The sequence below is a fragment of the Colletotrichum jinshuiense genome, chromosome 1, assembly GCF_051148585.1.
Source record: "Colletotrichum jinshuiense chromosome 1, complete sequence".
NCBI classification, from domain to species: domain Eukaryota; kingdom Fungi; phylum Ascomycota; class Sordariomycetes; order Glomerellales; family Glomerellaceae; genus Colletotrichum; species Colletotrichum jinshuiense.
Window position 1 is genome coordinate 4,727,413 of NC_139302.1, and position 14,036 is coordinate 4,741,448.

Sequence of the window (14,036 nt, forward strand, 5' to 3'; positions counted from 1 at the left end):
TGTAATGATAAAGCTTCGAAGACGCAGTCTCGTTTACAGATTCTTAGTTCCCAGATGTCCTGCGGGCCTCAGATGGACAGGAACCTCCTCTGGACCTGCAGAATTGAGCCTTGCATTCCTTTGTCATCGCTATTTGCTTTTGAATATTGTCATGCACCACCCAAAAAACAGAAAGAAATACTTCTTTCGCCTTGCGCGAGTCCAAACGAGGGTTCAGGTAAGAAACCTCTTTGGCAAACGATGGCAGGGTCGCCAAAAATTGACGATGTCGAAAGGTGCGACACGACAATAGCCTGGAGGATTGAGGCTGAGGCAGCACCGTTTCGCTGAATAATGTGCTTGAATTAGTAAAGGGGATATGCTGTCAAGCCACACTTGGAATTTGCCTGAACGTTCTCCAGTGAATAAGACACCGGTAAGAAGCTAGATCACGTGATACATTCTCAGACATCCAATCAAAGGTCTCATTAGTGGGTCCGCCTCTGAATTCTCCGTCATCTCCAAGAACGTTCTCTGGCTCACTTGTCAATCTCCATTCACTTCCGTCCATCATACACAACATTCTTTTGTTGCTCTTGTGGACCTGCAACGCCCTTTCTTACGCAACGATCGCTTGCTTCCTATATACCCCAGCGCAAGCGATACAGTTCACTGCGCGATTTACCCATCGACACGTCGACAGAGCTTTCCAGCGCCGTCGTTGCCGATTTTTCCTACCCGCTAGTCACGCGTCTTGTCTCGACTTGCAGCTTGCCTCCAAAGCCCCCAAATCCCAACCCGCAGGCGCACTCGAACGCTTGACGCGATATTCGCCGTATCGGCGCCAATCAACATGACGGTCCAGGTCCTCCTCAACACCCCACTCGCGGATGCCTTGAGCGCCGCCATCCAGCCCAAGCTCGTCGAGGCTGGCTGGGCCTCAGGCTCCGACGACGATGCCGCCCTCGTCGAATATATCATTCTTATGCTTGTAAATGGTCGGACGCAGGAGCAGATTGCCACCGAGCTTTCAGCCGATCTCCTCGGCCTAGGCCCCGAGGATCCTGGCGCTATGGAGTTTGCCGCATGGCTGTTTCAACAAGCAGAACTTCTCAATGCACAGCTGAATGGATCCCAGGCTGGAGGTGACGCCATGGCTGGTATGTCTCAAGGCACTGGCGACTTCGACACTGATATGGGTGCGAGCGATACGAATGAACTGAACGCGTTTGTCTTTCCCTCACCTTTTCCACATCGCCGGTCACTAACTTTTCGCAGACCGACTGGTCCACGTTCTATGCGAAACGGTCCCAATCCTCGAGGAGGCGGTCGCGAGAAGCGGATGCTTGGCCACATGACCAAGGCTATGGATAGGACAAGCGACTCGGTTCTCCATCGCGTCCGCGGCAACGACAGAATCAACTCTCATGCCAGAGGCCCCCCCACAGGCCCGAGAGGCGGTATGGGTCGCGGCGGCCGAGCGATGAACAACCGTGGAGTCAATATCCAAGCTGGTTTGAACGCCATGGTAGGAATGAATGGTCAGCATGGTGGCCCCCCGGGATTGAACCCTATGGCTGGTGCTTGGGGGATGCCGGCGCAGGGACAACCCTCACAAATGGACCTTATGGCGATGATGGAGCAACAAGCACAAATGATGTCCCAACTCCAGCAACAACTTATGAACCAATCGGGTGGCCCAGGCGGACGTCGCGGGAAGTCACTATTTGATCGGACTCAGAACTCTCGCGGCAACTTCAGAAACCGGCAACATCAACCCAGAGACAAGCAAGACTCGTCGATGGCGGAAGGTGGCGAAGGAGATGACGTTGAAATGTCACAGTCAAAACGCGAACCGCCCAACCCAGATGACACTGTCTGCAAGTACAACCTTCACTGCACCAACAGAGAGTGTAAATTTGCACACCAGTCTCCTGCGGCACCACCGGGCACTACGGTCGACATCAGCGATGTTTGCACTTTTGGCGCCGCATGCAAAAACCGCAAATGTGTTGGCCGCCATCCCTCTCCGGCAGCTAGACTCGCGCATCAGAGCGAGCAAGATTGCAAGTTCTTCCCCAACTGCACGAATCCGAGATGCCCCTTCAAGCATCCCGATATGCCGTTGTGCCGCAATGGTGCTGGGTGTACCACTCAAGGCTGCAAATTTACACATGTTAAGGTCAAGTGTAGATTCAACCCTTGCAAGAACCCTCACTGCCTCTATACCCACGAGGAAGGCCAGCAGGGGGTTTTCAAGGACAAGGTCTGGACTGCCGATGGAACCAGCGACCATGTTAGCGAACGTCAGTTTGTGGATTCAAACGCGGAGGCGGAAGTCATTCTCCCCGAATCGGAGAACGCTGTCAACCAGGAGCAAAATAATGTTCAGGAGGTCATCAGTTAGGAGGATGTGGCGAGGACGTTTGGTGAGCTAGGAAGCTCTAGCGAAGAAGTTACGCATTGCAGGAAGCGTTGTCTCCGAGGGGTTGAGTCCAGACTCGACAGCTAGTAGTGGACGGGAGGACGAGTCGGCCAAGTTCGGAATGGCGCCTCGCATCGGATCTGTGGTATACCCTAGGAGGATGATTGCGAATTCACTGGACTGTGGGATCGTCGACGAGGTTCTCAAAAGAAAACAAGAGACCTTGATGGTGGGTTGGGAGCGGCGACTTCTTGTATGATAATTGGACGATGATGTATGGCCAAAGCGGTATGGCACTTTCGGCGTTTACGGGTGCAATTCCTTTCTTGTTCATGTATAGACGTGGCTTCGGGCAAGCTGAAATGACACGACTCAGAAGACCACAAGACTGCGGTCTATGAGAGCGGCGGGGCAAAGGAATACACATGTTTATCTGGCCTCACATCATATGTCCCATTTGATGTTCTTCTATTGCACAACAGTACACACTGTCGTTAGGCTCTAACAATACCCGGTGCAGTCGACAATTCCCAAAGCTCATGATACTTGCCCAGATCCCAATTCTTTGTACAAATGCCACTCGCAGTTTCAAGTAGCTGACCTGCATTTCTTAAGTAAACATTAAGGACGCACCTAGGTTCATTATCGCAAATATGACCTAGAGTCAATTACCACTAACCCGGTCTTGAGCTTGGGGTAGAAAGTAGTTGGTTCAAAATGGGTGGGTCCCGCCCCCCCTGGTGGTACCTTAGCTCCAGATGCTGTTTGCTGCAAGATCCTAGCTTCCAAGTCGTGACGCCACTTTCTAGCACCAACAATTCCCACGACCGACATACCTCCTTTCCCGAGCCATTGTCCTTTTCAATGGTCCCCAAAATCGCGGATGATGTATTCATGGCTCTACTGAGGTCATATCATTCACAGCGCTTCTGCCGCGCGGCCATCAGCGCCCGCAGCGGCGTTGCGCCGTCACAATTTTCGACAAGCTCCCTGGCCGCAGACCGGTCACGAGACCGGGGACCAGCGGGTTCCAGCTCCCAGTCAAGCGAGGTGAAACCAACCTTCTCGAAGGATATACAAGTACCAAAGGACGTAGCTGTCATTGGTGGCGGCATCACCGGCCTGACGACGGCGCACTACTTGGCTAAATGGCTCCCCGAAACCTCCAACATCACCGTCTACGAGGCGTCCAACCGCCTTGGTGGATGGATTGATACGCAAGAGGTGGAGGTCGATATCAATGGCCAGAAAAACACTGTGCGCTTCGAACGTGGACCGAGGACGCTGCGGGGAATGGGAAAGGATACATGGAAGTTTGACGATCTCGTGCTATTCGACCTGGTTCGTCCCAGCCGTGTCTATGTTGAGGCCGACTACTGACACGAATCCCTCTAGATCAGAGACCTTGACATGCAAAGCGAGTACATGGGCATCAAATCCCCGTCGCGCTACATCTATTACCCCGATCACCTCGTGAACATGCACCCACGTAACGTCTTCCGCGAGGCTGCCTTCAAGGGCGTCATTCCCGGCTTCCTGACCGCTATGTGGCAGCGCATGAAGGCCCGCAAGGCGCCTCGCCCGTCAGATATGTCCGTTAGCGACTTCATCCGTTATGCTACGGGACGCCCAGAGTTGACGGACAATCTCGCCTCCGCCATGATACATGGCATATGGGGAGGCGACGCCGACAAGCTCAGCATGCGGAACTTCATGCCGGGGCCGTGGTGGCGCTTCTTTACCAAGGCCATCAAAGATGACTCTCTCATAATCCCACGGAACGAGATCGGCGTGCTTGGTTCGCTGGGAAAGGATGAGACATTAATAGACTACTTGAAAGGTGCTCAGAAAGACCAACTTGTTTTCTTCGAAAAGGGTTTGAGCAGCCTGCCGAACGCCATTGAGAGGGGGCTGAGAAAGAGGAAGAATGTCACCTTCAAGTTGGGTGAGCCTGTTACAGGCCTGCAGTATGACCGAAAAGCTGCCCAAGTATTGGTGAGTATCGCCTTCTTCAATCCATCAGACAGCCTCTAACGCGCCTCAGCTCTCGGCCAACAACTCGCCATCGCCTGCTCAATTCGACAAGGTCATCTCCACTACAACCAGCAATGCTCTGCACGCCGTAACCTCCGGCGCCCTGCCCTCCCTTGGCAACTCCCCCAATGTCTCCATCCTAGCTGTGAACATCTGGTATCCAGAAGCCGCCCTCAACGCCCACCACCGTGGCGTCGGCTACCTCGTCCCCCGTTCCGTCGAGGACAACCTTGAGGGTCTCCTTGGCGTCTTCTTCGACTCGGACGTCGTGCCACGCGCCCCTAATGAGCCCGAGGGCACCAAATTTTTCGTGCTCATGGGTGGCCACTACTGGAATAACCTCACGTCGCTACCTACCGAGGAGGAAGGCATCGCAATGGCCAAATCCGTCCTCGAGCGCCACCTCGGTATCCCCAAGGATAAGCCTTCCTTTGCCATGGCTAGGTTCGCTAAGGACTGCATTCCCCAGCACCACGTCGGTCACTGGGACCGCATGGGTCGTGCAAGCCGCGAGCTGCACGACGCCTTTGGCGGCAAGCTCGCCGTTGCTGGTGGCTCGTACACCAGCATCGGCGTCACGGGCGGCATCCGCGCCGGGTACGACATGGCCGTCCACGTTTCCCAGTCGACGCAGGACCATGTGGGAGACACGGGCCTCAACCAGTTCCAGAGCCAGGATGTCGAGTTCTTTGAGGCCAAGCGGTCGTCCTTGCGCCGCATTGGACGGGACATTGAAGAGCAGATCGGGTGGAGGAACTACATCCGCTGAAGACCTGGCCGGCAAACCTTCCCAGATGCCGCTGTATTATTATAACAACCCTGTATACAAGACAAAAACCGTAGACTTGGAGCAAACCGGTGAAAAACGGACTGGACTGGATGGGGTTGTTGATACATTGCCCCCAATGGCCCGCACCAGGCTTGACTTGGCGCATAGATGTCCTATCGTTTCTTCAATATGAACCCCTCGGCCACACACGACCATGATGAATCAATACGCAGGCCTTCTAAAGGCTGTTGTTGCACGCATCATACTATTCGCATGGACTTTATCTCCCGAGTACACTTGTCAGAATTTACGATTTTATTTCGAGGTATCACTGCGACCATATACTGGTCACGGCGCCCGCCGGCTTTCTCTAAAAGCGCGGTTTCTACGCGCCCTTCGTCTTACTGCCTCCACGTCCCGTGTACCCCACCCCGCCATTTGGTATCACGTAGTCACTAATAATGATAATAATGATGAAAAAGAAAACAATGCGTTGTGTCCACCCTGCTGCTTGGCCAGGTATGTACGCTTGTGGGCTGCATTTCGCCCCTTGTCGACGTCTCATCCCACCTTAGCCCTGCTGGCTGCGCATGTTCTGGCCGCCTCGTATTGAAACTCAGTCAAGTACCAAGGGCGTCTGCTTGCTTCCATGGTTGGTCCTGTGGGCCCCGCCAGGTTGCGTCCCGAATGGTTGGTTTGATGACAAAGCCTGGCCAGGCTGTGTACGCGTCCCGTCTGTTGTTGGTGACTCGCCGACGTCCCCTGACACGGCGTATGCTCGCACAGTATCGTCCAGCTTTGTGAGCAACTCCATGGTGCTAGGTCCGGGCCTAGCAGCTGCGCCGGTCATGAGGCCCCTCCACCCATCGCCATATGATTCCCATATTCCCTTTAGAATCTTGTTGAATTCCTCGTCGGGCGGGAGAGGTCCATTCTGCGTCGCGCGAGAGAAATTCCACCACACCTCGTGACGCCGCATCTTGCTTCTGATTTCCAGCACAAGGATTCGTGGTTGGCCGGTTGGGCTTGGGAGAGTGTAACGGACAGCAATCCAATCGATGGACCTAGCGAAGACCTCGACGCGCCCTTGATTTGTGGACTCCAATGCCTCCCATTTCGATTCTATGCCTTCGAGAGTTCTCAGTATAGGCAGCAGTAATGGCATGTAGACAGTTAAAGCTTTGAGACCGTCCTGAGTGTTCACCAAGGTGGTGAGCAGATCAAGCACCCTCAAATGAGGGTTCCCCTTTTCCAAATACATCCGAATGTCGCTTTTGGCCAAGTCAAGGGATGCCCGCCAACGCTTTGGCTTCTGCGTGGCGTCACCCTCGCCAGGCATTGCAATATCGCTGTAAGTGAAAATGACTTGTCGAAGACTGACTCTCTCGCACTTGATGGAGCCTCTTGCCTTGCCCATAGCCTCAAGAAAGCCGACAAGTCGATCAATAGATTTAACGTGTGTCGTCAAAGTCTCCAGGATGGGCTGGCCAACCAACTGGCGAATACGGAATATAAACTCGCCCTTCTTGGGGCTGAAGGATACGTCCCGGTCGATGCGGCCCTTGAGCAGAGCGAATTTCGCCTTATCTTTGACTCTGACAATGGCGTCCACCACAGTGTTTAGCCGAGCATTCTCTAGTATTTCGACGGCGGATGAACCATTGCCATCTGGACCTTGGGCGGCCGGAGGTTGAGGTTGAAGCCCCTTGAACTTCACTTCAATATGATCCTGTGCCCAAGACGAGTTTTTATTGCCTGATAAACTCGATGTATCTCGAGAGCCATCTTGTGTCCCGGCCTCGGACGGTCGCAAAATTTGCGATAGCTTAAGGACGAGGGATGGAAGTCGGACTTGCTGAGGCAACGAATAGTTCGTAGACTCCTTGGTCAGGTGTTTGACTTCCTTCTGGTGCAGGTGATGCAAATCAGTAGCATGGGTAATGATGCCGGTAACGAAGAGAGTCAGATGGGACCAGAAAGAGTCGTCCAGATCAGGCTGCCCTCGATTCAGGGGTAGCCTGGTGTGAAACTTGATTGGGCGTGTCGGCGTATCGCGGTCGCTATATTGGTCAGTAACACGCAATGAACAACTTTCCAGGGTTCAAACTCACAGCTCAAGCAACCACCATTCGTCGCCACTCAGGCTCAAGGACACCATGACGTACCAGTCCTGGTCCAGACTTTGACGCTGTAAGAAGATGGTTTGGAAAGCCTCGCGTGTCCGTATGATCTGCTTAATGTCTTCACCTCCAATGGGACTTTTGCAGGTTTTCCAGCCCACACTCCGTCCTCGGCGGTTGAATTCTTCGATGACATAACCCCATCTTATGTTTTCTAGGCAAGTAACACCATCTTCGGCAGGATCCTTTCCACCGTAATTGAGACGGTTCTCTCCAGTCAGTGAGTATTTGTTGTGAGGTTTTATTGCCGCAAAACCCGTGACTGGTTGTATTATAAGAGTAACATTGTCCCGTGAGCCCAGTTGCATGCTCAAGGATGACTCCATCGGCTCCGTTCGGGAGATCTTGAGGGTCATAGAGGATTCTCTCTTCACAAACCGTGGATATGAAAGAAGTTTGCTGTGGATGGAGCAGAGTATGTGCTCCACGTGCCTGGCGACAGCTGTCTTTAGCAGATCTTCTGCACACAGCTCGTCCACGTCAAACGGTAAAAGAACCTCTTTGACTTCCTTGTTGTCCCGATACCAGCGCGCAACCAAACGACTGGAATGTTTCGGGTCAATCTGGCCGTTGGTCTTTTTGGCACTGTTGACAGCTACCATAACCCAGCTCTTGGGGCCGTTCGGCCCGTACCGAGTAGTCCAGTATTGAAGGGCCAAGGCTCGGTTCAGGGGTTCCACCATCAATGTTCCGGTCCACGTGCTTCGACTTAGTTCAATGGCTTGTCGCTTGAGCTCATTGATCTTGTGGGTAAGCACAAACTCGTGGAGGAATCGGTAGCACCCCTCCAGGCCATCTTTGCCAAGGATCTCGTTGACCTGTGCCTCGAGGAATGACACCAGTGCATCAGAGAGTTTGCTTGATGAAGGGGAAAAGGCGAACCGGAAGTCAATAAACCAGAATTGCTTCGTGAAGTCCTCGTCCGCGATGGTCAGGTCCACCTCAAACTCGCCTTTCACTTTGAAGGTGACTCTACCTGACTGTATGGTGTAGTTCTTGAATTGATATGGTATTTTCTCGTAGTCATCCAGGTTCAGGCGCAGAGAAAGCATGGTGTTGAGATCGTCAATCCATTTCAGTTGCTCCTCAGGTGTCAAGGGTGACGGCGGAATGTATCCCGGCTTTCTTGTGTCAGTAGACAAACGCTCCGTTGCCATGAAAAACAACATACCTCGGGAATCCATGTTGCTTCACCTGTTGTCAAAACCTGCAGGGCAGTCTTCAGATCAGGGTTGGGTAGTCGCGCGGTGATAAGTGATCGTTTCAGATCGATCAACAAATCTTGAGAATAGTCATACAACATGCGCTTTGAGTCAATGTGCGCCTTAATGTCGATAAGCTTGCTGACAGCCTCTGCGTTCCTGCTCCAATCTGTTATGACAAGAGCCTTGACCCATTTGGAATGCGCGTCTTGTGCAAACTTGAGCATAAGCATCTTCTTCCTCTTGTTTCCTTCCGACATGTCATCCGGCGTGTCGTTGCCATGGGGTGTATTTCCGTTCACAGCAGGCGGCACCCACTTAACGGCAGCCATTTCCATGATCGTTTTCTGCAGGTCCTCATGGGTGCGTTGCGCGAGTCGCGAGACGATTGTCGACAGGGGAATATAGCCCTGGGTGATGTGAACGATCTCTTCGGGCAAGTCGTTCATTCTTGGCCGTTGCTGCAAAGTGAGACCTGTAGACATTTGAGATTGCTGCTTTCCTTGGGAGTTGGGCGGTTGGACGGTCCCACCGGCGACACCGTTCGCCATATTGCCGGACGAAGAAGGGGTATCGGCCGGTGCCTTGCCCTTGTTCGGCGACGGTTGACCCTCCATCGTTCCACCATTGATCCCGTTGACCTTCAGGTTTCTGTCATGATTCGGATGTGTACCGTTCAGACCTCCATTCTCCATGTTGACGACTCCGGGCATCGGGGGAGGGCCCTTTCCTGCCTCGTTGCCTGCCTCACGACCGTCCCCCAAAATCTGGACTGATGTTCCTTCTGGCCGATGAGGTGTTGAGGTTTGATCGTCTAAGAAACCGTGCCGAAGAAGCGACGAAGAGTGGCCAAGGGCTGATCCCAATTCAAGATGGCTTCCAGATGGGATTAAGTCATCGGCGCCGAATGCGCAAGCCAGCAGGGTAGCGCGAGCGCATCAACAAGGCAACCGAAGCAACCAAGTGAGGCGCGGTGCAAGTCTCTATCCCTTGGCTATCGTGGTAATGCTGTCCGGTGGTGTGAGGGTGATGTTGTCCGAACGCGATTAGACAGGTAATCTGAGGAAACTTCCTGGGTCGATCGTCGATCGGGGAGGCGCGGTATCGATGTCGCTAATGGGGGGGGGGGGGATTTAATCGGCAAGTCGAGATCGATTCGCCGGTCGTAAAATCGAGTTTTGCAGACGTCAGCAAATTTGTGGGCGTTGGATGCGCAAAAAGGATCGAGTAGTCGGCTGTTGGTTCAATGGGAAGGTGGTGATGCGATGGGAAGAGCGTGCAGCCAGCTAGACAAGCAGGGCGGAACGAGGTCAAGGTGCAACCTGAGCCTTCTGCTTTTTTCTTGGGGCAGGCGCCAGCGGTCGATTGTCCCTGTTGCTCGTCCGGCTCGGCGTGTCATGTGACCTCGACCAATGAAACCCACCATATCTGGGCAGCGGGTCCCGTAGTGTACCACGGAAGTTGTACCTTAACCGCATTGAATTAACCTTATCTTATCACTGCAGCCTCGGAGGAGCTGTTTACATCTTGAAGACATTAACCCCATTCCAACCAATGTTTACTTACTCCTACATCGCCGGTCACTGAAGGGGAGAGGAGACGAACTTCAAGTGACCGAGCGCCAAAATTTTACACATTTCTTTACATAAATTGGGTCACCGAAGAAATGACAAGTAGAAGAACCGCATGCGTATGTCGTAGAAACCGGCCGAATGTGTTGAGGTGCCCAAAATAATGACGTTTTATCTTCGTACCTTGACCTGAATGACTCGCCAACACACAGACGTGGGCTCCAACTTCACTTGGGCCCATGTCTTGGTCGACTTTGTATCCTGCGCCATACAGCCCTTGGACAAATAGACGAAGTAGACAGCTTTGAAAAACGTAAACTTCATTGATTTTCTAGTCTCACTGACTCGGCCAAGCAAAAGAAGAAATTTCCATCATCCTACCAGTTTCCACCTGTGGGTGGTGCCCTGGCTTCCCCTGCTTATGTCGTCTTTTCTGAGATCTATGCCCTCCTCCCCTTCGATGGATATAATACGTTGCTAAAACGCAACAGAGGCGACGCAGGGGATATCGCGGTTACAGTGGCCGAGGAGTGCTTTTTTGGAGTTGGTAAGGTAGGGGTGTGTGCTCAACTGTTCAAAAACATAATTTAGAGTCAATTCTTCTATTGGTAGCTACGCTAAACGCGCACGCAACACAACTTACAACTTGTTGGGAGCCTGAGCAGAGGTAGTAGGCCACTGGTAACCAGCCGCATCACTGAACTTGTAGCCATAAGATGAGGTGAAGTCATCAAGGACAGCGGGACCGCGAGAGCCTGTAATCAAATTATTAACAACGCAAGAGGGCATAGAAGTTCATAGGAACTCACCGTAGGGGTACTCCATGGGGATAATCTCCTTGTTGTCGTCCAAGTAGTGCAGCAGAGGAGTGAACATTCTCCAACTGGCATCCAGCTCGTCGTCGCGGACGAAGTTGGAGTGGTCGCCCTTCAGGCAGTCCAGAATCAATGACTCGTAAGCCTCGGGGATCTTCAGGTCGGAGAAGCGGCGGCGGTAGGTCAGGTCAAGCTCTGTGACGACAGTCTGCATGCTGAGACCAGGCAGCTTGGAGTTCATCTTGACGTAGACACTCTCGTTGGGCTGAATGCGCATAACAAGCTCGTTGCGGGGAATGTCCTTAAAGATGCCCGAGGTGACGTCCTTGAATTGAATACGGATCTCGGTCTTTTGCTCGTTGAGCGCCTTGCCGGCCTTCATGATGAAGGGGACGCCATCCCAACGCTCGTTCTTGATGTAGGCAACGAGAGCGCAGAAGGTCGGGCATCTGGAGTCTTTGGGGACGGTGTCGTCCTCCTTGTACGAAGGCTTGCTGCCGTCCAGAGACTTGCCGTACTGGCCGATAATAACATTCTTGGGCTCGATGGCGGGCATGGCGCGAAGAACGCGGACCTTTTCGTCACGAATGTCCTCCGACGCGAAGGAGATGGGGCGCTCCATGGCCAGGAGGGTAAGAACCTGGAGCAAGTGGTTCTGCATGACGTCGCGAATGATGCCGAACTCATCGAAGTAACCGCCACGGCCCTCAGTGCCGAAAGGCTCCTTGAAGGTGATCTGGACGTTGTCGATGTTCTGCCTGTTCCAAGTAGAGCCAAAGAAGGAGTTGCCAAAGCGGAGAATGAGAATGTTCTTGACCATTTCCTTGCCCAGGTAGTGGTCGATACGGAAGAGCTCTTCCTCCTTCCAGTCGGGCTCAAGAGACTTCTGCAGCTCCCGGGAGCTGGCAAGATCCTTTCCAAAGGGCTTCTCAATCTACAGTCGATCTCATGTCAGCAAATACGTGGCCAATTGAGAAGGACAGAGGGCACATACGACAACACGTGCAATTCCCTTGGTGGGGTAACAGCACCTCTTCAGGTGTTGAGAGACGATGGTGAAGACACTGGGGGGAAGTGCCATGTAGAAGAGACGGTGAGTCTCGGGCTTGCCCTGCTCAAGGTCCTCGAGGTGCTGGTTCAGGCCCAAGAATGACTCGTCCTTGTCATACTGACCAGAGACGTATGTGCACAGGCTACAGAAGTCATCGAGCTGCTGCTCAATTTCCTTTGTGGGGGTCTTCATGTAGGATCTGATGCGGCGGATGTATTCATCATGGTCCATCTTTGTCCGCGCATATCCGACAATCTTGATGTCCTTGGGGAGGAATTGGTTTCGGTACTGTTTGCCCCGGTTAGCTCACCAAGCCGGCGGTATAGCATCGAAATGCGGGCCAGCAGCTCTTACCAGGCCGAAGAGCGCAGGGTACTGTAGATGGTCAGCAGATTGTCAGGTCGTAAAAGCGATGTGGTCGCGTACGGTCTTCTTCTTTGCCAAATCTCCGGACGCACCGAGAACAACGATGACGGTGTTCTCCTTCAGCTCCATGGAACTGTGAAAAGAGCGCTCGAATTAGTCAAAAGTGCGCCCAAACACCAGAACCAGCCCATTACGATTTCTCGCTCAGCAAAATGAGGGTCGATGGCAGAGTGGTCGGCGATGCTGAGCGAGTCTCCGGAGTCGCAATACCAGCAAAACGGCATCTTGGTGGGGTAGGAAGGCGGGGTGACATACGCTGCGGCGGAGCTGTGGTCGGCCATGATGACGATGTTGGTGATGAATCGGCTCGACTACGAATATTCTTTTGCTTAGGTGGTGGAAGGGAGAAGGGGGAAGAGAAGGGCTTCTACAGAAAGAAACCAAAGCTAGCAGGCAAAAAGACAGAAGAGCGAGTTGGGAAGGGTTTGGAACGAGATTCTGGGCGGAATCCGGGACGGATGGATTGGGTATTTAGTAATGACGAAGCACAGATGTACCTCACACCTCAGGTAGGGGTGCACAGAGAGGTATGGGTACGGATGTGTGGATGGGTATGGGTACAGTAAGTGAGGGTAGGGATGGTAGGGGATTGGGGTTGGGCGAGTACCATACAAAGCCGCGGCCAGACAAGACGGGCAAAAAAGCTAAAAGGTACTTAGCCTGAGATCAGGTCGGCGTACCGCTTTTAGTGCAACCAGGCGGGGTTTGTCAAAGCAAGGCAGGAGCCAGGGGGAGCTTACTCACAGTCCCAGGCCCTGTCTTGGTGCTCGCTTAGCGTGGGAAGCACGGAGTACTGTACTTGGATACTTGTCGAGTCTCGAGTCCCGCAACCGCGCCGCGCTCGCCTTTTGCGTTTGGAAGCGAATCGGTCAGTGGGTAAGCTTCCCTTGATGGGTAAGTGGGTAGGGGGGAGGTTGATGAAGTCGCGACGACGGGATGGCAATTCGGCACAGGCAAGTTTTGTTTTTTTAACAGCGTCCACTATTACCGGCACTGTCGTCGACAACGCTTTGGGGAGTCAGTAGCTGAGCGCACGGAGACGGAGGATGGATTCCAGACAGAGCAGCCAGCTATGAATTTTTCCGGAGGTTTTCTGTGCTTGTTTGTGAGCACACAACCCTCGCCAAAGTCGCCGGGCTTTTTCTCTGGACGTGGTCTTGGATCTGGACTTGGACAGGGTTGATGTCAACGGAGGGGGGGAAGGAGGGGCACTCCTCGGTCTTGTCGATGAAATGTTGAGCGCTCCCGGAGATTCAGACCATCTATTCGGCCTTAAGCCCACCGTCCATCAGCAGAGCAACAGATCCCTCCACGCCTCTTGTCAAAGCTTCCTGGCACGAGCTCCAACTCGCACAGAGTCAGTTCCGTGGCCTTGATTCGTTCGGCGCTGTCGGCATGGGACTAGATTGTGGACAATTGGCTAGGACGCGCAAAGGCAACCCCTCGTCACCAAGTTGCAATCACTAATCAGACTGGTAAGAATCACTCCGCCGGATTTGAAGATCAAAGCACGAGGATGGATGGGTGGATGTAGCTTTGGAGTAGGGCGCCATATGCAAACGTCGCCATACCATCATCCTGACC

The 14,036-nt window shown here is 53.2% G+C and overlaps 4 protein-coding genes across 4 annotated transcripts; 2 read left to right on the forward strand and 2 right to left on the reverse strand.

Annotated features, from left to right (window-relative positions):
- Positions 1-832: 832 nt before the first annotated feature.
- Positions 833-2,386, forward strand: EsH8_I_001230 (zinc finger CCCH domain-containing protein; the record flags this gene model as incomplete). Its single annotated transcript, XM_083268643.1, has 2 exons — positions 833-1,206; positions 1,258-2,386. 2 exons carry the CDS (start codon positions 833-835, stop codon positions 2,384-2,386), a joined length of 1,503 nt encoding a protein of 500 aa, XP_083119081.1.
- Positions 2,387-3,298: 912 nt separating this feature from the next.
- On the forward strand, positions 3,299-5,207 carry EsH8_I_001231 (oxygen-dependent protoporphyrinogen oxidase; the record flags this gene model as incomplete). The annotated part of the gene is made up of 3 exons (XM_083268644.1): positions 3,299-3,745; positions 3,800-4,399; positions 4,449-5,207. The coding sequence occupies 3 exons, from the start codon at positions 3,299-3,301 to the stop codon at positions 5,205-5,207; spliced, it is 1,806 nt and encodes a 601-aa protein (XP_083119082.1).
- Positions 5,208-5,823: 616 nt separating this feature from the next.
- EsH8_I_001232 (mediator complex subunit MED14-domain-containing protein) lies at positions 5,824-9,302 on the reverse strand (the record flags this gene model as incomplete). The annotated part of the gene is made up of 3 exons (XM_083268645.1): positions 5,824-7,267; positions 7,319-8,508; positions 8,559-9,302. 3 exons carry the CDS (start codon positions 9,300-9,302, stop codon positions 5,824-5,826), a joined length of 3,378 nt encoding a protein of 1,125 aa, XP_083119083.1.
- A 1,424-nt stretch (positions 9,303-10,726) lies between these two features.
- Positions 10,727-12,733, reverse strand: EsH8_I_001233 (glucose-6-phosphate dehydrogenase; the record flags this gene model as incomplete). The annotated part of the gene is made up of 7 exons (XM_083268646.1): positions 10,727-10,730; positions 10,804-10,915; positions 10,970-11,909; positions 11,970-12,314; positions 12,381-12,401; positions 12,453-12,525; positions 12,708-12,733. The coding sequence occupies 7 exons, from the start codon at positions 12,731-12,733 to the stop codon at positions 10,727-10,729; spliced, it is 1,521 nt and encodes a 506-aa protein (XP_083119084.1).
- Positions 12,734-14,036: the final 1,303 nt, after the last annotated feature.